This window comes from Pongo abelii, chromosome 3 (genome assembly GCF_028885655.2).
Source record: "Pongo abelii isolate AG06213 chromosome 3, NHGRI_mPonAbe1-v2.0_pri, whole genome shotgun sequence".
NCBI classification, from domain to species: domain Eukaryota; kingdom Metazoa; phylum Chordata; class Mammalia; order Primates; family Hominidae; genus Pongo; species Pongo abelii.
In genome coordinates this window covers 66,437,449-66,461,985 of record NC_071988.2, presented here as the reverse complement: position 1 = coordinate 66,461,985, position 24,537 = coordinate 66,437,449, and the positions used below count along the sequence as shown (strand labels likewise).

General features: G+C 39.7%; 1 protein-coding gene across 4 annotated transcripts in view; it reads right to left on the bottom strand.

The window, feature by feature from the left end:
- USP46 (ubiquitin specific peptidase 46) overlaps positions 1–24,537 on the bottom strand; it is a 67,719-nt gene that overhangs the window by 17,484 nt on the left and 25,698 nt on the right. For 3 of the 4 annotated variants that reach the window (XM_024245670.3, XM_054553424.2, XM_054553425.2), the window contains exons 2-5: positions 22,053–22,133; positions 18,959–19,172; positions 17,033–17,262; positions 1,554–1,630 (exon numbers count right to left, since the gene is read on the bottom strand). In XM_024245670.3, the coding sequence (XP_024101438.1) occupies positions 1,554–1,630; positions 17,033–17,262; positions 18,959–19,172; positions 22,053–22,133 (602 nt within the window). 4 annotated transcript variants of the gene reach the window in all.

Genomic DNA, 24,537 nt, shown 5'->3' with positions numbered 1-24,537 from the left:
TGAGATCTGGGGGTTTAAAAGTGTGTAGCGCTTCCCCCTTTGCTCTCTCTCTCCTGTGGCTACTCCCCCTTCGCTTCCACTATGATTGTAAGTTTCCTGAGACCTCCCTAACCATGCCTCCTGTACAGCCTGCAGAACTGTGAGTCAATCAAACCTTTTTTCTCCATAAATTACCCAGTCTCAGGTATGTCTTTATAGCAGTCTGAGAATGGACTAATACAGAAACTCGTTCCATAAACAGAAGCATTCAGAAGGAAAAAAAGGCCATCATGGCCTATAAAACTCTTTGCAAACAAAGAAATTGCAAACTTGTCCTAGACTCCTGGACACAAGCAGAAATGCCAAACCAATAAGAAGCACTCAGGAAACTATCAGTGCCAGGGTGGGGAACTCTCAGAGCCCTGGGAAATGGGAACAAAATCAGCCCCCAGCTCACACAATACATTACACTCAGATGAACCAAGAAGCTCTTCCAAGCTGTTGTTGGTGCCTTTGCCCTGAAAGACGGCCTTCTAACTGCAACCACCACAGCCAAATCCTTTTAATCTATTCTTCTAAAAGGTTCCAAGTAACCTGAGCTCCTGAAATAAAAGTTCTGTCATCTGGCCCTTACTCATAAAAATTATGATACTGTAACAATGTCTCTGACACCCTGCTGGAACACCCCAAGCCTTGGGGAGGCCCATGCTGACCACTTGGTCTACACAGGCACCTCCACTACCAGCCACTCTCTAAACTTGTTTTATTTCCTTCAAAGCACTGATCGTTGTCTGTGCATTCCCACTAGAATGTAAGTGCTGTGAAAGCACAGCCCTCGTCAGGTTCACTCCTCTATCCCCAGTGTCTACAACAAAACCAGGCAAATTATAAGCACTCATGGCCTCTTGTTGAAAGGAAGAAAGGCAGAAGGGAGTGAGGGCTCAAAGGGAATTATGTCTTTACAGCAACTCTGAGCACATTTTCAATGCACAAGTCAATAAAAATGTCTACAGTAATCCTGGGCAAGCATTATTGTTATCCTCAGGGCTCCTTATCTTCTCTCCACCCTCATGAGAAAGAATTTCTTTCCCTGCATGATCTCCACTGAATGCTTAGAAGATGGAGGAACAAGCAACTCCCTCATTAGTTCTCAGCCCAAAGTGCATAATATTTAAAATAATAAAATAGATTATCTTAGAAAAAGAGTAATGGTAGGCATCTATAGCCCTTATTAACTTAATTGTATGAGAGAGAGAGACTGTGTGTGTGTGTGTGTGTGTGTGTAAGAAAGAGAAACACTGATTGATGAAGGCCAAAGCCTACATCTGCATTAAAGATTAACACTTTATTTTTAAATTTAACGACTAATGACTTCCATTTTATGCTCTTTTTTTTCAGTGGGACTCTTCTCCAGACCACATAATCTCTCTTGGGAAAGGAGAGATAGAAAATAATAGGATCATATTGGTTTAAGAGAAGGGAAGATTATGTCCTGAAGAAATACAGGATTTTCTCTCCCACTTAGTTAGAAGCCTGATCAAAAGCTCAAACCACCTCAGAGTTCATAAGGTTACCTTAGACAGTGGGTAATGGATGTATTCTGCTCCACATCAACAGAAAGGTCAAGAAAATCTTCATCTTTGCTACTAACCTGAAACAAAAAAAGGAAACAATATATTAGGCATGAAATATGTAGTAGATAAAACTTTGAACATGTATAGGTAATCACTGACTGCAATAAAAACCACAACTGCAGTTAGTCCTGCCTGGACATGTATACTCATTGGCACCCAGTTACCTCAAAAACAACCCAATCTAGAGAAAATCCCAAATTCTCAATTTAACCTCATCCCTATCCCAGTTTTGACTCACAGCTTTTAATAGTTAAAACTCAACCAGATTTCTCTTCCTCTCCATTCATTTTTCCCATCGTTTCAAAGTAGGGAGTATTAAATATCCATATAGCCCAGATTGCAGAGTAATAAAAATGGAAATGGAAAAAGGACAAGAGACTTATAAAATCTACCACCCAGATGACCATCCCTTGTTGAGTCGTTTCCACTTTTTGCCAGTCCCTTGAAATCACTCCCTTTCTCCCTTGCCCCATCATTCAAACTGTATGGTGGGCCAGGGTGCCTGACAGGCAATGGGCTGGAGAATCGCACTGACCACACACAAAGCTGTCCTGTGGCCAGGAAGTGGTCATCACATGCAGAGCCCTGTGCTGTCCATGACAATGACCAGACCTGGGGCTGGCCTGTAGCCTGGGCTCACACAGGCCCGCCATACCGTGGGCAGCTCTCAGCTGAGCCGGTTCAGTGACCCCAGCTGTCTCTCAGCCTTCAACAACTCACTCCACACTAATTCTAGATCTCATATATCTCAAAGCTCACTGAATAAGTGCTTACTTCCCAGTAATTCACTGACAACCCTGGGGTTTTACTGTCTTGTTCCCGGAGTAGCAGAAACAGTTGGCAACAACCTTCAGGTGCTCAGTCATTTAGCAGCAAAATGAAAACAACATTCTTTTTAAAGTGTGACAACTACCCTATGACCCAAAATTCCAGAAGTTATCTGAAGAAATATTCAGAGATGTGAATACACTTTTTTATACTTTTAGAAGTACACATGGGGGCCAGTCGTGGTGGCTCACACCTGTAATCATGGCACTTTGGGAGACTGAGGCAGGTGGATCACTTGAGGTCAGGAGTTCAAGACCAGCCTGGCCAACATGGTGAAACCCCATCTCTACTAAAACTACAAAAAATTAGCCAGGCATGGTAGCACATGCCTGTAAAAATCCCAGCTACTTCGGAGGCTGAGGCAGGAGAATTGCTTGAAGCTGTGAGGCAGAGCTTGCAGTGAGCTGAGATTGTGCCATTGACTCCAGCTTGGGTGACACAGCGAGACCCTGTCTCAAAAAAAAAAGTACACACAGGAATGGATACTGAGACACAAGAATGGTTACTGCCCAGATCCATATCCTGTCTCTGCAGTTTATAAAGTCGATGGCTTTAGGCCAGCTACTCAGCCTCTGTTTCCTCATCTGTGAAGCGGGGACAACAAGAGTGTCTATCTCATAAGGCTGTTGTAAGGAGGAAATGAGATAATACATGTGAAGTGCTTTAAAAAGTAAGGACTCAATAAATTAGGAAGGGATAAAACATTTTAAGTGGCCTAAAATGGTCAAAAAGTTGGGAATGGCTTTCTACATTGTGGTTATCACCCTTATTGAAAAAGTAGGTTATACAACTACATATAAGTTAATCCCAATTTTGTATAAAAAAGGCATCTTTATACTTACACACATGCATCCCCTCCCTTGGCATTCTCTACGATCCTGTTTTAATTTTTTAATGACATTTATTTCTACCATGGTAGAATGCATTAGTAGCCCCAAATCCTCACCATTGCCTCTACTGGCTTCTTTGTCATATGGCTTCACAGATACTCTCATCAAGAGGTGATTATGTTTTGCCACCCTTAAGTCTGAGTGTGACCATGTGACTTGCCTTGGCCAGTGGGATGCTAGAAGGCAGGTTACCACCAGCAGAGGCCAGAACAAGCATTTGTGAAACTGCTCTCTTGCATCACTGTAAGAAGGATAACCCCAGGCTAGCCTGCTGTTCCCAGGAAGAGGAGAGATCCATGGAGAAAAGCTGTCCTAACCAAGGCATTCCAGCCAAGCCCAATCTAGAGTAAAACCCCTAGTGATCTTGCAGACACGTGAGTGGGCTAGCTGAACTACAAACACACAAGTTTAGCTGAGTCCAGCCTAGACTAGTCGACCACAAGCCAATCCACTATTGCATGAGTTATAATAACAAATGATAGTTTAAGGCTCAGAGTTTTGGGGTAGTTTGTGACAAAGCAATAGGTAACTGATACAACCACTTATCCTTTTATATGTTTTATTTTTATGTTTACTGTCTGTCTCCCCCTCACTAAAATGAAAGTCCAAAAGACTGGCTTCCATAGTAACTAAGATCCCAGCACACCAATACTCCTCCAGAAAACTAGAAACTATAAACTCACATAACCAAAAACTAAAAGCAGCTACCTGAAGGTACTGGAGAGTGAACACAAGCAAGCACATGGGGAGTCCACACTTGGAGGAGGAGAGCTGTACACAACGAGTTCATGGTTTCATGGCCTTTAGCTTGGGGTGCTGAGGGGGAAATGCAGTCTTTCCGGTCTGCAAGCCAGAAGACTAAATCTGGGAAACCATGCCCACTGGAAAGAAAGGAAAGAGGGTATCTACAACTCTGCCCACATGTGGCTGACCCCTGATCCACCCATGCATGGAATACACACAAAGCAACTTGGCTATTAACAAAATGGCTGCCACCCAAGATTCAAGCTGTCACCCAAGAAACATAGTGAATAATTTGGGTCCAACCAAGATAAGTGCCTGTTAAAACTAAAGAAACTCAATATGCATTAAAGAAAACTAACAGAATCCGACCAGGTGTGGTGACTCACACCTGTAATCCCAGCACTTTGGGAGACTGAGGCAGGTGGATCACTTGAGGTCAGGAGTTCAAGACCAGCCTGGCCAAGATGGTGAAACCCCATCTCTACTAAAAATACAAAAATTAGCTGGGTGTGGTGGTGGGCACCTGTAATCCCAGCTACTTGGGAGGCTGAGGCAGGGGAATCACTTGAACCCAGGAGGCGGAGGTTGCAGTAAGCCGAGATCTCGCCACTGTACTCTAGCCTGGGCGACAGAGCAAGACTCCATCTCAAAAAAAAAAAAAAAAAAAAAGAAAACTAACAGAATCCAGAGTCTCTGCCACTTAATATTCTCAATGTTCTGAATAAGATCTACAGTTATACTATGTGACAAATGTCTTACCTAAGACACTGTTAAAAGAAAATAAACTGAGACCAATCCTGGGATGACCCAGATGTTGGAATTAGCAGACAAGGATTTTAAAGAAGCCATTATAACTATCATCAGTAAAATAAAATATACTCACAATGCATCAAAAAACGTGAAACCCCAGTAAAGAAACAGAAACAATAAAAAAGAATCAAATAGAAATTCCGGAACTGAAAAACACAATACATTGAATGAATTTAACAGCAAAGTGGAGGTGACAGAGGAAAAAACAAGTGAATATGAAGACAGATCAATGGAAATTATCCAATGAGGACTAAAGAAAAAAGATTGAAGTAAAAATTAACAGATACTCAGGAATCTTTTAGCTAATACTGTACATATAATCAGAGTCCTAGAAGGGGAGAAAAGGGAGAATAGGGCAGTAGAACTATTTGAGAAAATAAAGGCTGAATATTTCCCAAATTTGGTGAAAGACATCCATTAATAGATTCAAGATACTCAACCAACACCAAGCAGGATAAATACAAAGAAGGTAAGCCAAGGTGCCTCACAGCCAAACTGTTGAAAACCAAAAATAAAAAGCAAATCTGAAACATCTACCAAAAAAAAAGACAATGGGATGATCCAATTGGCAGCTGACCTCTCATCAGAAACTATGGAGGCCAGAAGACAGTGAAGCATCTTTCATGTGCTGAAAGAAAAAAAATAATTAGCCTGGAATTCCTATATGCCACAAACAGATCATTCAAGAATGAAGGCAAAATGAAGAGAATTCATTGATATAAGAGACCTGAATCACAAGAAAGGTGAAAGGAAATTCTTCAAGCCAGAGAAATGACACCAGTTTGAAATCCAGATCCTTAAGAATAAAATGCATCAATAATGATAAATATTTGTGCAAATACAAAATACTTTTTTCCTCTTGATTTTTGTATAATATTCACACCTCTTTAAAGGAAAAGGCATAACACTGTCCTGCGGGATTTATATTCTACATAAATGTAATATATCTAACAACTACAGCATAAAGAACAAGGTAGAGTGGGAGCAGAGGGAATATACACCTATATATTTATATGCTTTCTATATTTTATGTGAAATAGTATCATTATTATGTGTAAGGATACTGTGAAAAGTGAAGAATATCTATTGTAATCTCTAGCAAAATCACTAAAAATACACACAGGCATGCGAAAATGTACTCAGAAATGATCAAGAGGAAAATTAAAATGGAATTATAAAAATACATTCAAAAAGAATAAAAATATGTTCAAAAAATAATTCAAAAAGAAAATACAGAAGAGGAACAGAAGAACAAAAAATAGAGGAAATAAATAGAAAACAAATGAAATGGCAGCTCCAAACCCAACTATATCAATAATTACCATAAACATTAATGGACTAATAATTACAAGTAAGAGACAAAAATTGAAGGAAGGATTTGTTTTTTTAAGGCAAGACCAATTTCTATACCATCCGCAAGAGCTAAACTTTATATATAAAGACACAGGTTGAAAGTAAATGGTTGGAAAAACAACATACTATGCAAAGAGTTAGCATAAGTTTGTAGAGGGCTAATGTCAGATAAAATAGATTTTAAGATAAAGTTATTCAGAGAAATAAAAGAGGACATTTCCTAATGATAAGAATGTCAACTTATCAGAAAAACACAACAGTCAAATATGGAGAGCCCCCATAATAGAGCCTCAAAAACATATGAAGCTGGAACACTATTTCACCAACAAAAGGGAATAAACTCCTGATACATGCTACACCACCAATGAATCCCAAAAACGTTATGTAAGTGAAGGAAGTCATACATAAAAGACCACATATTGTATGATTCCATTTACATGAAACATCCAGAAAAGGCAAATCTCTAAAGACAAAAAGTAGATTAGTAGTGACCTCAAATAAAACAGGAATTAACTGCCAGTTATGAGGGATCTTACTGGTGTGATGAAAATTTTCTAAAACTAGGTTACAGTACTGGTTACACAACTCAGCAAATTAAAGAAAAAAAAATCACTAACTGGATAGGTTTATGGCACGTAAATTATACCTCACTAAAGTTGTTTTCAAAAAGTCAAAAAATTCATAAAACAAAAATTGACAGAATTAAAAGGAGAAACAGGACAATCCCACAAAAATATTTTAATGCTCCTTTCTCAGCAACTGGTAGAAAAGCTAGTAGGGGGAAAGTCAACTAAGACATAAAGGATCTGAATAACTTTATCAATCAACATATCTAACTAACAATTATAGAATGCTACACCCAACAACTGCCAAATATTCTTTTCAACTCAGTAGTTCTCAACAGGGGAAATTTGGCTTCCAGGAGACATCTGACAATGTCTGGAAACATTTTTCAATGTTGTATCTTGGGAGATGCTACTGACATCTAGCAGGTAGAAGCCAGAGATGCTGCTTAACATCCTATAATGCACAGGGCTGTCCCCAACAACAAAGAATTATCTGATCCAAAATGTCAATAGTTCTGACACTAAGAGATCTTGTATTTCTTTCTTTCTTTCCTTCCTTCCTTCCTTCCTTTCTTTCTTTCCTTCTTCTTTGAGGGAGTCTCGCTTTGTCACCCAGGCTGGAGTGCAGTGGTGCAATCTCAGCTCACTACAACCTCCACCTCCTGAGTTCAAGTGATTCTTGTGCCTCAGCCTCCCAACTAGCTGGAATTACAGGCAGGCGCCACCACACCTGTCTAATTTTTGTATTTTTAGTAGAGACTGGGTTTCACCATGTTGGCTAGGCTGGTCTCAAACTCCCAACCTCAGGTGATCCGCTCGCCTCAGCCTCCCAAAGTGCTAGGATTATAGGCATGAGCGACCGTGCCTGGCTGAGAGATCCTGTTTTCAAGGGCAGATGGTACATTTACCAGGACAGACCATGTGGAAGGACATAAGACATATCTCAATAAATTTAAAACTGAAATCATACAGAATATATTCCCTAACTACAACAAAATTAGAAATCAATACTATTAGGATATATAAGAAAATCTCAAATATTTGGAAATTAAACAGCATACTTCTAATTAGTGTATGGATCAAATAAAAAAGATCACAGGAGAAATTAGAAAATATTTTGAACTAATGCCAAAGAAAACATACCATCAAAATTTGTAGCATGCAGCTAAACCAGTGCTTAAAGGGAAATTTATAGCTTTATATCTGTATGCTAGTAAACAAAAGGGACCATTTTTCTACTTTAACTGCTATATCCTTAGTACCTAAAATAATTCCCAGCATTTAATAGGAAATAAATATTTACTAAATAAATAATAACTGAACAGAAGACTGAACAAATGGAAAGATATCTAAATGACAACAGTGGCATCTGAGTGGCAGAATTATGATTTTTTATTCATTTCTGTTTCTAATTTTTAAAAATAATCCACAGTATGTTCCTTAATTAGCAGAACTTTTTTCTTAACCTAAATGGCCCTTCTCTGAAATAAGAGGATTATAGCCAACTGAAACCATAAATAAATTAGATAACTAGGATCTCATTCTACTTAAACTCTTATACGAAGAAGGTAATAAAAACAAAAACATTTTGTCCTGTTGGATGCAAATCTTTTTCTGAACTTAATCGTTTTGGAGAGAAGGAGAAATGGAACAAATGTAATTCATTAACTGAAAAAAGTCACTGTACCTCTCTCAATTCCAAATGCAAACTGCTACTAGAATTAGAGTGTGTGAAAGCACTGCTCAGAGGAATCACCCCTGCAGGGGCTATCAAAACATGGTGCAAAACCTTTCCGTTTGGATTTTTCTCTCTCCTTGCCCCAGACTGACACAGTCAAAAGCAATTAATGATCAAATAATGTGGTTTTTTTGGGGTGGGGTGTGGAGGAAGGGTGTTGGTTTGGGGGTTCTGTGGGGTTTTTTTGTTGTTGTTGGGTTTTTTTTGCTTCTCTCTCTTCTAAGAAAGCTGCCACAAAAGAAAACCATTTTCTTCCCACACACAAGGATCTCATTCTGGTCTAACTGAAAATACAGCTTGTCTCCAAGGAAACATCTATCACTAAAAGACTCCAATACTCTTAGCAAGTACAAGCTATATCTTATTCTCCTTTCTTCTCCCTCAATTTTGAGCATGGAGGTCTCTCAAAAACTCTTAGTTTAAAAGCATAAAGAGACCTCACTTAATATTCTTTTTAAAGTAATTAACTACAAATCAGTTAGTAAAACAGATTACATATAGGGTATACATATAAATCATGAGCTTTGCTAAATCCTTAAGTAATTAAAATCATATTCAGGCCAGGCACAGTAGTGGCTCACGCCTATAATCCCAGTGCTTTGGAGGGCTAAGGTGGGAGAATTACTTAAGGCCAGGAGTTCAAGACCAGGCTGGGCAACATAGTGAGGCCCAGACTCTACAAAAACGCCTGTAATCCCAGCACTTTGGAAGGCTCAGGTGGGCAGATCATCTGAGGTCGGGAGTTTAAGACCAGCCTGGCCAACATGGTGAAACCCTGTCTCTACTAAAAAATACAAAAATTAACCAGGCATGTGGCAGGTGCCTATAATTCCAGCTATTCGGGAGGCTGAGGCAGCAAAAGCGCTTGAACCCGGGAAGCGGAGGTTGCAGTAAGCCAAGATCACGCCACCACACTCCAGCCTGGGTGACAGAGTGAGACTCCATCTCAAAAAAAAAATCTTATTGAATAGCCAGGCATGGTGGTGTGCACCACTGTATTCCAGCCTCGGCAACAGAGACAGACTCTAACTCTAAATAAATAAATAAATAAAGTCAGCTTCTAAATCCCCATATTCCTTTCTTGGGCTTAGTAGAAAAGGTGATGAGGTGGCTGTTCTGCACTGTTCAATCATGAGCCGAAAATGCGCTGGCTTTAAAAGGTACCCAATGGTGGGCTTTGGAAAAGTGCAACTACAACCAATTTGAATGAATCTCTGGGACTCAGAATCTCCACCGAGTATCACACCTCCCTCCACTACCCAGCCCTACTCCTATCTGCGAAAGCCTCAAAAGCTCTACTGAATCAATTTGAACCTCTGCAAACAAAGCAATGAGGAGCTGTAAAATTGGTACTTAATAAAGCAGTTCTTAAAACAACCTTTTGGCTCCAGTAACAGATACAAACATGTTAAAGCCACTGAGAAGCACGGAAAAACCAGAGATTTGTAGAGCAAAAGCTCAGCTTAAATGGAAAGAGGGAAAATTAAAATAAACAGCAGCAAAATTAAGCTCCAACTGGGCTAACAAATCTTACGAACCAAACAAAAGAATAACCAAGGGAGCATGCAAGGCTACAGTGGAAAATCCCCAAGCCCCAATTCTTAAGTGCCTTTATCAAGGTTACCTGGAAAAGTTAACAATGAATTACCCCTTAAAATAGTCTCTCCAAGTCTATTGCAGAAGGAAACTGTTTGTCTCCATAAATCCCTCAGTTGACATTTGCACTGCAATCATAAGCAACATTTACAAAGGGTGAGACCCGGGGAAAAAAAAAAGAAAAAGAAAATCATTGTTTTCTGAAAGCATGAAGGCTGGCAAAAAGGTTTTCCAGGATTGAAGGAACTAGCAGCTGAGGCAGCGACAATGGCAAGGTGCCCCCAGGGGCTAATTTGCTGCTCAGGATCTAGTGCCATTTAATCCTACAGTGAGACTTCACAAACATGGGTCTTGGCAATTCTGACTGAAGCACCATCTAAAGGCCGTCTGCCCTAGGCAAAGGATGTTACTCAAAAGAGGCGCCTTGTTTTTCATCCAGGTGAAGGAAATCTTTCCCATTTGGTCTTCTTGCACACTAAGTCCTCAACACTTTATAGTAACAGAAAAAGCCTGCAGGCTCTGTGTTTTCTTAGAAAGTACAGGGCTTTCTAACAATTAGAGCTTTCTAAAAATGGAATGCAACGCCTTGGGAGATTGATTCCCTGCCTCTGGACGGGGTCCATCAGATGCTGTTGACCAAACTGGCTAGGCTATCACAGAAGGGACTCAGCACTGGTAGAAAAAAAAGATTAAATGACTGCTAGGATCCCATCCAGTTGAAGGATCTAAGAAAATGGAGGTAATTATCCAAGTAATTCCAGAGAAAAAACACTCTTACCTGAAATCATCTCATCATTTCAGGGGGAAGAAAAGCAGGTTTTTCAGATTGCCCCATTTTCCAGAAAGACATACCTGCACACTCATCTACTTCTACAAAGCAAGTATAAACAGTTGGAATCTCATTATAACAAATACTACAGTATCATCCAAAATTTTCAAAGGCATTTTTGGGCACAGGCTTCCCACTCAAGATAACCCTCCAGGAAATAACAAGCTGGGTAAAAGCTTTGCAATATAAATACTTGACAATGCAATATTTGTATTTATTAGGGTCAGCTGACCTTTTCATAGAAAAACAACAACAACAACAACAACTACAGATGTGTCTGAGCCCATCTTCTGAGTCTTCCTGAAAATCCACATAGAGTAAAGATGGATTTAGCAACAGTGTTACTGTAGAGTCTGGTGCAGGTTTTCTGGCTACAAATGCAGGAACTGAAGCCCCCTTGTTCTGGTTTCCATATCATAAACTCATGAAGTAATCTGTTCTTCTTCTTCAATTATAATTACTTCTTGCAATTATAATTCTTCTTCTTGCAATTATAATTACTTAAATTATTCATTTTGTCATTAAAGTCTGTCTCCATGCTGGAAGTTCCAGAAAGGCAGGGCTCTCACTGTACCCTCAGTGCCTCAGGCTTTTACAAAGCAAATGTGGAAAAAAAACCCAAATATTTACTGAATAAAAGAATACTGTACAAAGCCACTAGATTAGCAAAAGTGAAGACATGAGAATAGCAGGGATAGATGATGTAGAGAAATGAAAGCACTCACTCATATACTCAGTGTGTAAAGTGGTATAACCATTTTGGGAATTTGACACTTTCTAATGATGTTAATGAAAAGCATACCATATGACCTAACAAATTTACTTGATGTGCATATCCTAGAGAAACTGGGTTCAGGTGCACTAGAGTAAATGTATTAAAATGCTTATAGCTGCATTGTTCATATTGCCCCAAACTGGCAACAGCCAAATATCCATCAACAGCAAAATGAATTAGTAAACTGTGGCATATTCATGCAATAGAATACCATACAGCAATAAAAATGAATAAACTAAAGCATCATGCAACAACACAAATGTATCTCACAAAGGATACTGAGGAGCAAAAGGCAAAACACAAAGGATACATATTTATATGTATCAAAATATCAAAAACAAGCCAAACTGAACTATATATTTCAGATATGCAAAAATAGGTCATCAGTTCTATCAAACATTCAAAGAACAGATAGATAAAAACTTATAGAAGCTCTTCCAAAGAAAAGAGAGAACTAATTTTACAAGAATGTTGATAGCAAAACCAGACAAGTACAGTAGAGAAAGAAAAAGTTCAAGCCAATCTCAGCAATAAGCATAGTGACAAAAAACCCTAAAAATCTTAGATCTCACAATCTGACGATGTATATAAAAGATAAAGCCCCAATTCACTTTATTACAAAAATACAAAGTGGGGTCAACATTAGAAACTCTATTAATGTGACTGCATGCTGTGGCTCACGTATGTAATCCCAGCACTTTGTGAGGCTGAGGTGGGCAGATCACCTGAGGTCAGGTGTTCAGGACCAGCCTGACCAACATGGTAAGACCTCATCTCTACTAAAAATACAAAAATTAGCCGGGCGTGGTGGTACGCACCTGTAATCCTGGCTACTCCAGAGGCTGAGACAGGAGAATTGTCTCAGAGGTTGCAGTGAGCCAAGATCGTGCCACTACACTCCAGCCTGGGTAACAGAGCAAGACTCTGTCTCACACACGTAAAAAAAATAAACCTCTACTAATGTAACTAACTTACCACCACTTTAGAAACAATTTGGCACTACCTAGGAAATCTGAAGATGCACATGCCCTATGGCCAGCAATTCTGCTCCCAAAAGGATACCCCAGAGAGAATTTTGCCCATGTGGGCCAGGAGATAGTTTGTAGCAGCACTGTCTACAAGCCAAAAACTAGACACACCATAGAAGAATAGAAAAACAAACTGCAGTATATTCCTACAATGGTATACTACAAAATGATAACAATGAATGAACCACGCTACAAAGAAATGGCCAATTCTCAAAAATATTAATATAACCTTTAATGATAATAGCAAGTTTAGAAGAATACATGTATGTGATTTCATCTATATAAAAGCCATAAACATGCAGAACTAAGTAAATGTCTAGAAATACACATGCATATGTATGTATAACTACAAAGAAAAGATAGTATTGACACACAAAATGGAAGACAGTGATTACCTCCTGGGCAAAGGATGAGATTGAGAGGAAAATTAAATTGCAAAGAAGTACACAGAGGGTTTCAAAGTTATTGTTAATGTTCCATTTTTTTATAGGTGTTGGGCATATGGATTTTTTAAACTATTCTTTAAAATGTATATGTGGCCTATATATAAACATACATTATACACACACATACGCTTCTTTATAAAAATGATATATTTCCTAATTTAAAAAATAATTTCAAGACTTACCAGTCTAGACCAGGCTTTACTATGAATCATTCCTCAATTCTACCTCATGAAATAAATCAAAATCTTTTCCCATAGCATATAGTTTTCTTCTTCAAGAAACATGACAAACATTTTCATCTATTTATTCACTCAACTATTTATTAATTATTATATATCAAATACTCCTTGGGCACCAGAGAGAGAAGCAAGACCGACACTATCCCTGTCCTCATCAATCTTACAGTTTAGTAAGGAAGATAGATGCTGCATACGAAATACATATAGATAAATATATAAATACAACAAAGTGCTATCACAGAAAAGTAGACTATTGTAAGATGATACAAGATGACTTCATTAAGTTGGAAGTTCAGAGAAGGCCTCTCTCGGGTTTTAACACAAGTTGAAACCTGAAGAGGATTTAGTCAGGCAATAGGGGCAGGTGGTGTGCATTCCAGACAGAGAGTGGCATGTGCAAAGGACCTGAAGCAGGAAGGGATTTGAAAGGCTTGAGAAGCTACACTAAAGCTAGAGTAAGAAACAGAATGGCAAAGATGACCCTGCAGAGACAGACAGAGCCAGCTTACATAAGAATTTGTAGGCAGTGGTATTTTCAGTGAGACTGCAGGCCACTACTATACTTTAGGTAGGAGAGTAACATGGAGGAAGGCCAGAGGAAAAAGCAGAGAATGCAGTAGGAGTTACTACAGTAGCTTAGTTGAGACTGCCAGCCAAGAGTTGATGGGTGCCTGAGCCAGGATGGGAGTGGCAGGGAGGAAGAAAAGTATCTTAAGGGAGATAGAGCAGACAGGGAGTGGCAACAGAATAGATGTAAGAGGTGAGGTAAGGATGGTGCGAAGGAGTACACCCTTATTAAATGAAAAAGACTGAAAATCTGTCAACTGTCATATTTACAATATAGCCCTAATTTTGATGTTTAAAAGTATACAAAGTTATTCTGAAAATAAACTGAATATCAAAAGGAACAAAAAACTATAATGGATTAAAACACATGAAATATGTTAAAATTCATGAGTTCATCACAAAATGGTAACACAAAAGACAGAGAGGGCGATAAAGTATATTAAAGGCTCTAGCTGTTGGAAAAGTGGAAAAAAAATGAAATAAGTCAAGGATGCATGTTGTAATCTCTAGAGTAACCTCTAAATGAATTTGGAAATGTAATACATTAGATGCCAAAAAAATGAAAAATATTTCATTGATCCAAAAGAAGAGAGAAAAATGAATATAAAATAAATGAATTAAATAAAAACAAAGAGTAGGGGCCAGGTGCAGTGGCTCACACCTGTAATCCCAGCACTTTGGGAGGCCAAAGCAGGCAGATTACTTGAGGTCAGGAGTTCGAAACCAGCCTGGCCAACACGGTGAAATCCCATCTCTACTAAAAATACAAGAGTTAGCCAGGCGTGGTGGCCGGCGCCTGTAATCCCAGCTCCTGCTTAGGCAGGAGAATCACTTGAACCCGGGAGGCAGCGGTTAGAGTGAGCTGAGATCAAGCCACTGTACTCCAGCCTGGCCAGCAGAGTGAGACTCTGTTTCAAAAAAAATTTTTTTTAATAAAATAAAAATAAAAACAAAGAGTAGGGTGGTAGAAACATACTGCCATTTTATCATACATGTTAAAGTACACCACAAGAATGTTTCCAGAATGTGGGAAATGCTATAGGACAAACACCCTGATTTCTTCAAAAAATAAATTGCAAGGAAAAAAGGGTGGGTTGGGGGGGGTTTGGCGGGGAGGATCAGGATTGGCCAAAGTGTTAACAATCACTGATCCTGAATAATACACACATGGGAAATACCGTACTACTGCCTCTACTTTTGTATTCATTTGAATTTTACTGGAATATAAAGTAGAAAGGAACAGAGGGAAAATGGGAGGGAGAGAAGAAGGGAGAGCAATACAGAGATGGTAGCAGGGAGGGAAGACCTCTGGATACTTATTGGCATATTTATGTGCAGAAAATGTTTTGACAGGATATATTTTTAAATGTTCAAGTGGTTATCTCTGGGCTAATGTGATCACAATTTTTAGAACGTTACAAATTCATCAATTCTGGGTGGGAAGATTATTGGTAACTTTTAGTCTCTTTTTGTTTAGCTGTGTTTTCTCATTGCTTCTACAATGGGTAAAACAGAATGCTTGACTCAAAAATTGTTTAAAAGGATGGAAGAAAGACTGCCAAAACCTAAAAACTTCTCCCTTTACATAGATGTTGATGTGTAAATCTACATTTCTTAAACATTTCTGGGTCACAGCTCACAATGGACTGAATGTCTGTGTCCTCCCAAAATTCATATGTTGAAACCCTCATCTCTAATAGGATGGTATTTGGAGATGGGCCTCTGGGAGGCAAACAGGTCATGAGGGTGGAGCCCTCAAGATAAGATTTGTACCCTTATAAAAGGAGACCCGAGAGAGCTTGCTTTCTCTATCTCCACCAAGTGAGGACACAGCCAGAAGGCAGCTGTCTGCAAGGCACAAAGAAGGTCCTCACCAAGAACCTGACCCTGCTAGCACCTTCATCTGGGACTTCCAGCCTCCAGAACTGTGAGAAATGAATTTCTGTTGTTTAAGCAACCCATGATGGATTGCGTTGTAGCAGACCAGACTAAGACACAGGCTCTTTGCAGAATCTGACAAAAGCTACTACCTCTCTTTCCAGAAAAATGCACAATCTTATAGAATTTTCCATACAATGTCAGGAAACTCTGAGATCCCTAATGAACCCATAGACTTTCTATTCTGTCAGTAGTAGTTATAATAAAAAATAATACCTGACATTTATTGCCTACTTGCCATGTGCCAAGCATGGCTCTCGGTGTCAACTCATTTAATCCTCCCACCAACCCTCCAAGATGGGCATTCTCATCATCCCTATTTTATAGATGAGGAAAGTGAGGACAGAGAAGATTAATAATTTGCACAGGGTCCACTAGCTAATAAGCAGAAAAGCCAGCATACAAACTTGGGCAGCCTGGCTCCAGAGCTCAGCTCTTAAGCAGCAAAATATGAGGCCACCCACAGAGTTGAAGTTATACATGCCAAGAAAATATGACATCCTGAATCATGCTCTGGAGAACATGTTTTCAAATTCAATTAACATTATGTACCTACCATGTGTCAGACCCATCCAAACACATAAGCTCATCCAACCCTCAAAACAGTGCTGTAAGTAACTTGCCCCAATACCCAGTTAACTGCTGTAAAAACAGGAGTCTAGCCTGTCTTCTGACTTCAAGTTCAACATACCACAGCTGATTGCCTCTAAACTGGGGTAATAGTCCTGTTCTACATCACACAAGACCTCCCCATGACCAAAATCTTTGCAAGGTAACTGGTTGACATCCAATTCAATAGATTAAATCTGTAGACCCCAAAATTTGCCCATGGTGTAAAGCAATTCATCATTTGAGGAAATTTTCCTTTATTATTCAGCTTTGACCTGCTGAGACATCCTGGATGGATATGTGCTTCCAAAAGTTTGTACTTGAGTTTCATATGCATAAATAGGATTATTTACATACACTGCAAATAATTGCTAAATGCTGTAATACCACATTGCAATCACATGCAACATAGCCTACATAAATATGAAAATGCAAGTTACATGAGAGCTCCCCTAGTACTTACAGTTTCACAGTTCAAGCATCGAGTTTCATTGGTAAGCGTTCCCTGAAAAATCTCATGGACCCAGGTGAGTTCTGGTTTATTATTTTCTGCAGGTTCGTTCATGTTGCCATTTTTTAATTTTCCATTTTGTTTTTCCTGTTTCTTCTCCTCCTGCAGGATGTCCGCAATAGTGTTTAGCAAATAATTTAAAAATTCATGAGCATCCTGCTGCATGTAGTTATCAAAGAGATCTGGAAAGGAGAAGGTGGTTATTTCAGTCTCTGGTTCTTGAAAAGCAAATGGACGTAATTAGTGTTACATGCCATACTTAAATATTTTTTTTTTGAGACGGAGTCTCGCTGTGTCGCCAGGCTAGAGTGTAGTGGCATGATCTGGGTTCACTGCAACCTCTGCCTCCTGGGTTCAAGCAATTCTCCTGCCTCAGCCTCCTGAGTTGCTGAGACTACAGGTGCATGCCACCACACCCAGCTAATTTTTGTATTTTTAGTAGAGACCAGGTTCACCATGTTGGCCAGGATGGTCTCAATCTCTTGACCTTGTGATTTGCCCGCCTTGGCCTCCCAAAGTGCGGGGATTACAGGCATGAGCCACCGCGCCTGGCCCATACTTCAACTTTTATACTGAAAGGATGGACAGGTATGGAATATAAATATACTCATCTCTACCAGGCAGCTTCAATGAGTAAGTTTCCAAAGAGTTTTTTTAATTCATTTCCATTTTCTGCCACGCACCAAGAACAAAATTTCCCATATCTCCCTAAAGTCATCACATTTATATAAAACTACCAAAAGTTCTATTTGTTCTACAAAGGAACAGAAGTTACCAGATAAGTTCCCTGATAAAATATCAATTTTTAATATAACTACCAATGATCAATTAATTATTCATTGGGTAATTTATTCAGAGCAACTGGGGTGTCCTCCCAAAGATCATATTAAACCCTGGCCCAGCCTGGAAGCAGCTTAGATGAAACACAGAAGGGAGATGAGGGATATATGTGAGCACGCATCTATCTGATAGTGTTCTGAAACCAAATACAAATGATTCCAGAAGCCTAGTGCTGCTCCCTGCCATAAGGACAAACAATCAAGAGATGAATGCAGCTGTGAACCTTCATTATTAATCACATTCACAACTCGACAGAGTGCTCTGCTTCCTTCTCCACTGAAATTAGTTTTATTCTGGTATGTATAAACTGTAACTTCAAAATATAGCAACAAAATTAAAAGAGACTTTATAAAACAAATACCTGATTAACCATGCACGTCTGATGAAGGCAGGCTGAATCTAAGATAAATAGTAATTGCCATAACAAATATCTTTATTGTCATAAAAATTGCCAATACAAAACTTCTGGAATACACACCTAGTTTCTACTACCAATCCCCCAGAAGAAGAAGATAGAAAAACCAGAAAAATCAGGACTTTTAAAAACCATATAAAGCAATCAATTTGATATCTTTCAATTACCTCAGGCAAATGAAAATCAGAGGTATTATATTTAAAACAGCAGAGGCTCTGATTAGATAATAGGCACTTATTTTAATCACCTATGACAAGTGTATAAGCCAGTACTATTTTATTCAATTATTGCATCAACTAATTTAGGCCAATGAGTATCCCACTCCGAAGGCTGCCTTGGACACTAGTCTCTCTTACAATGATACTGCCCAGAATGGAGCAAATAAAATGGTCATTCTAAATTGGAATAATAAATGTGCATTTTTAAGCATGTTTCTAACCCAGTTTTGTTTTATGTTTACTGGGCAGAGAAGAAATGTTGTTTCTTAAAAAATGACACCGAGTAGTTAACCATGCTTATTTTCCCTTTTCAAAAAAATCCCAGCTCTTCCTTTTGAGGAGATACAGAACCATCAATTCTCCTTATTTCAGAGGCTTAAATACATTATACTGCATAGTACTCACCATTCTCTTTTCTCAGCCTTGAAATGAACTTCTTTGGTGGGATGACGCCAACCTTCTTCTTCTGCGTGGCAATGCTGTGGAAAAGGTCCGCCAGGCACGTCAGCAAGTTTTCCTTCTTCTTTTGCTGGGCCTTGTATGCCAACACATTCTCCCGGAATGGACGGCAGAAGTACAATGCCTGAAGCACGGAGTTACAGTAGCATGTGTTTCCAAACTGCCAAGGGACAAGAGGGATGGTTCAAGTCATCGCCTAGGGATGAGCCACCTCTGGAATAAGTGGTGAGGGTGAGAAGGTCCCTGCTCCGTGAACTGGCCCGGATGTCCCTGTATTGGAGTCCAGCTCACCATATTAGAAAACTAGTTAACTACTCTAAACACCAGTGACCATCTGATCCACAGAGAAATGAAGAAAAATGCACATCATTCCGCTGCTTCTCTAGCCCATCAAAGTCTCTAAAATGATAATAAGCACTCTGCCTCAATAAAGAGTCTAATGAGACCTGCTGGTGCTTAAAAAAAAAGAGAAAGAGAAGGGGAAAAAATCTACATACTGTGGAGACCCAGGAAAGCAGCTGGCTAAATAAAAGATGCACATTGCAACACATCAAAACTCCCACGACAGGGAAAGTAAAAATCTGAACCAAAAAGAAATCCAGTAATTAGGAACCACTTGCTCGGCTGAAACAGCCTAAACTGAACGGGGGCTGGTTTTCATTTTTCAATATTCCAGTACTCCTGCCCACTGGCTCAGACCACATTTCCTCACTTAACCCCGAGCAACGCAGGCAAAGATATGCTGCCTCATGTCACCCTCCCAGCTTCCCACCCTCTGGACTTCTAAATGGCCCTTGATCTTGCTTCTGCCAAGGCAGCAATTGTGCCAATACAATACTACCCAAGTTCCTAGCCTGCAATCACATTAGGGCCCACCCAGTAACATTTTATACCTCTCACAAAGCATGGATACTGAGATTATTATTAAAGAGGGAAAACGTCTCACTGATTTTCTACTGACTATAAGACCACCTCTGTAGAAGAACACAGCTGAGACTATCACTTTAGAATTTGTTGTGCACAGTAAAATTTAAAGAAAAAAATTCTAAGGAAATAACTAACAAGATTAATAACACAGATTACGAAATGGTATGTAAGATTAAAATAGAACATGAACACCTTCTCAAAACTGGTTGTTGGCTTGTGTGTCGTTTACCCAAGAGCGAGACAGATGCTCTGCCATACTTAACATGACATTTCTACGTATGCTAAGATAGAAGCCTTCCTATTTTTATATTTTAATCTACTTTGACACAATTATGTAACAGGAGACAAATCTCTTTGTACAGAGAAGCTGGAACTTTCATAAATTTCCATTCAAAGGGAACATAAATGAAGCTATTAATAAACACAGATCCCACAATCCTTACACAAACTAGGAAATGGCCTTAATTCTTTCTTTTTTTTCTCTCTCTCCACTATCTGCATTTGTATTTTTCTTAGCCAGGGCAGAATCCCCATGCCTTGAATAACTCACTTCACAGGGCTAAGCAGAGACCTGTGCAAAATGGCTAAAAAGTTTGTTTTAAAATCATAAGTCAGTATTTCACCAACACAATGCCCTATATTCCAGGACTTAGCTTTCCTCCTTCCATTCTTTTCTCTCCTACTCAGTATCTCACCTTTCCCCAGACACCCTTCAGTAACGCTTGGCCCCAATTCAGTGGACAACTCCTGGGAAGGGAAAGGAACTAACATTTACCGAGTGTCCACAGTATGTTTCAGCTTCATGTCAGGGTTTTAAATAGGTGCTCTCATTTACCCTTCATTATCACCCAAAGGGTAGAAGCCATTATGACCCCCCACTTTACAGATGGGGAAATGGAGGCTCAGAGAGCGCAAGTAACTTGCCCAAGATCACACAAGCTAGGGAGTAGCACAGGCAGAATTCAAACCGAGGTCTGTATTACATTAAAGCCAATGTTCTTCCTATTATATCATGGGCAGCATTTACTTGCAGAAAATTATTTCCAGCTTTCCCAGTGGAAATTACTACTTACCACACCTGGGCATTGATGGACTACGTTCAGCGTAATTATTCAGAAAACCAATTGTTTTTGAGTTAATGTTTGATGTCACTTAACACCTACATCCCAGAGAAAAAGGATCAAGTGAAGAAGAAAGCTCACGAGGATGGAGGGCACACCACCTCTACCGTGTTACTACTCCGTTATCATTAACCTGCCAAGGAAGCAGAGCTGCTGGGTCCAGGCTTCTACAAAGGAGGTTACTGCTGAGTGCAAAAAAAAATGAGGCCAGGAATTCTGAGATAAAATGGTCCCAGTTTTCCCTCCCAACCTGTCCTGCTTCAGGTACACCAAGTTACACTGTTAAAGAAAGACACTGGCAATGTGCTGGTAACGTTTTTAAAACACTGGTTGTACTGATGCATACTTAAACAAAGACTGGCTGAACAGTTCATCCAGATGATACAGGGAGAACATATAAAAGCAGATTTGAGGCCTGGTGCAGTGGCTCACGCCTGTAATCCCCACACTTTGGGAGGCCGAAGCGGGTGGATCACCTGAGGTCTGGAGCTCTGGCCAACATGGCAAAAACCTGTCTCTACTAAAAAATTAGCTGGGCATGGTGGCACATGCCTGTAATCCCAGCTACTCGGGAGGCTGAGGTAGGAGATCGCTTGAACACGGGAGGTGGAGGTTGCAGTGAGCCAAAATTGCGCCATTGCACTCTAACCTGAGTGACAGAGCAAGACTGTCTAAAAAAAAAAAAAAAAAATCAGATTTGGCTACAAAGACTAATGAAATTACTATGAAAGTTTGCGTGCAAAGGAAATTCCTTAAAGCATAGGGGAGAAAATGTAAATTTGACCCAAAATGCAATAATTAAATGTTTTTTGCTGGGACAACTCATACTTTCAAAAATAGGTTAAGTCGCTTTCTCCCCAACATTGGCATTCTGCTAACTAAGGAGCATGACCAATCATTTAAAAATTGGTAGTGATAAAAATGCACTTAAAGTGGAGTTGCTTCATATACCCTAAAACATTTGATGAAAATAATACATTTTACATACTTACATTGACCAATCCGAAATAGTGTTCATTGATTGGAAACTGCTCTGGACCAATGTCTTTTTCCAGAGCAGAGGCATTGGTGCCCTAAAAGAGAAAAATAGCAAAAGTTCTGTTGCATGTAAAATAGACAAAAAGTAAAATCATACCTAAAAGAGTCTACTACTGAGACAAGCATCTCCCCTGGTCAACACAGTATTTGTTGATGTTTGCGCTGAAGAAAAATGTGTCAGAAGTAAAGCAGAAGAGTAGTTAATAATGTCAGCCTTATTCTTCTCCTCATTCAACTTATTCATCCCCTAAAACCTACTCTACCTGACTTCAATTTTCTATTTAGAAAAGAAAGTTTGAGACAGGCAAATGAACAAACAATCGCCAAGAACTTCTGAATAAAACACAGGCATTTCAAACAGCTACAGCAGCTTTTGTAATATTTGATGGCATACAGAATCATATTACCACTATCAAAGTCAATGTCTTCATTTTAATACAGATTTACTGAGCACCCACTAAGCCAGACACACTGTTCTCTAGGTCTGGGCATGGATAACAGAACAGTGAGCTAAACACACAATGCCTGCTCTCATGGATTTCACATTTTAGCAGATGAAGACAGACTGAAAGGAAAAGTGTGTTGGAGAGTTTATTTAAAAATAATAGTGCAGGGGCTGGGTGCAGTGTCTCATGCCTATAATCCCAAGACTTTGGGAGGCCCAGGTGAGCGGATTACTTGAGGTCAGGAGTTTGAAACCAGCCTAGCCAAATGGTAAAATCCCATCTCTACTAAAAATACAAAAATTAGCCAGGAGTGGTGGCAGGCATCTGTAATCCCAGCTACTTGGGAGGCTGAGACATGAGAACTGCTTGAACCCGGGGGCTAGAGGTTGCAGTGAGCCAAGATTGTGCCACTGCACTCCAGCCTGGGTACAGAATGAGACTCCATTGGAAAGGGAAGGCAAGGGAAGGGGAAGGGGAAGGGGAAGAAGGGGAAAGAGAGGTAAGTGAGGTAAGTACTATTACTATCCCCATTGCACGGACAAGGAACTTAAGACTCAGAAGCATTTAAGAATTCAGCCAAGGTCCATTGTAAGTGGTAGAGCTGGGATTTGAACCTAAGAGGTAGACTTGAGAGCCCACAATCATAAGCAAATGCTGTACAGAGCAATTCTACTATTAAACCTTTTGTTGAGCCCCACTAAGGGTCAGTTACTGGCAAATGATTATCATCACTCCCAAAGACCTGAATGAGTCTTCTAGGATTAGGAAAAGTGACCCATGTTCAGTCCAATAAGGTAAGTAGTTTGGGAGGCAAGTAAAATAAGGCTCCATTTGTACCATGGACTCTATCATCATTCTAGAGAAGGCTCTGTCTACCTTCACAGGCCATCATGGAAGACTAACAGCTCACAGAAACTCAAGACTTGAGAGACAGGTATTTTTAAATGAATAAGAAAAAAGTTTTGGCCGGACATGGTGGCTCACACCTGTAATTCCAGCACTTTGGGAGGCCGAGGTGGGCAGATCCCTTGAGCCTCAGTGGTTCGAGACCAGCCTGGGCAACATGGTAAAATCCTGTCTCTACAAAAAATATAAAACTTAGCAGGAGTGGTGGCACAAACCTGTAATGCCAGCTACTCAAGAGGCTGAGGTGGAAGGAGCCTGGGGAGGTAGAGGCTGTGCAATGAGCTGTGATGGCACCACTGCACTCCAGCCTGGGCAACAGAGTGATACCCTGTCTCAAGAAAGAAAAGAAAAGACAGAGAAAGAGAAGGAAGGAAGGAAGGAAGGAAGGAAGGAAGGAAGGAAGGAAGGAAGGAAGGGAAAGAAAGAAAGAGAGAGAGAGAGAAAGAAAGAAAGAAAGTTTCATTTTTAAAAATTGATCTGCTGCTACTACTTATTGTGGACTCACAACTGGCATCTCCTCTCACAGAAAGAAATGACCAAAACGTAACTGAGAACTAGTCGAAATGGCCACTTGTCCCTAAGCAAACATTAAATGCAAAATGACCTTCCTCGGACCACAGAACTACAGTAGAAATGGCACACAGCCTCCCCTCATCATAACATCCTTCAGATTCCACTTGTTTCCTAGGTCCTTAATACTGTTCCACCAAACTAATAACTCCCTTTACTTGTCATCTGAGACTTAGAGTTCAAGGATCATTTGCATCTAGGATAGTTTCCATGTCTTTTCATTAGTATGGGGGAGCTGGGGAGTGCTCACTGCCTTCACAATAATGTGACACTATATACAAGGCTGAATTTTTGAAATAACACATCAAATTACGGTAGGACTTTTTGGTATAGACAAAAATCACTAAAAATTTTCAATAAAGTTATATCTTAAGCATAAATCAATGTAAATAATGCATATTAAATATACCCCCATAGCCATTTTTCAAGCAAAATTAGGATATATGGCTTAGAGCCCGGGAGGAATGTCAGATATAAAAGTATAGCACATGGAGAGAGATACCATTAAATCTTTCTT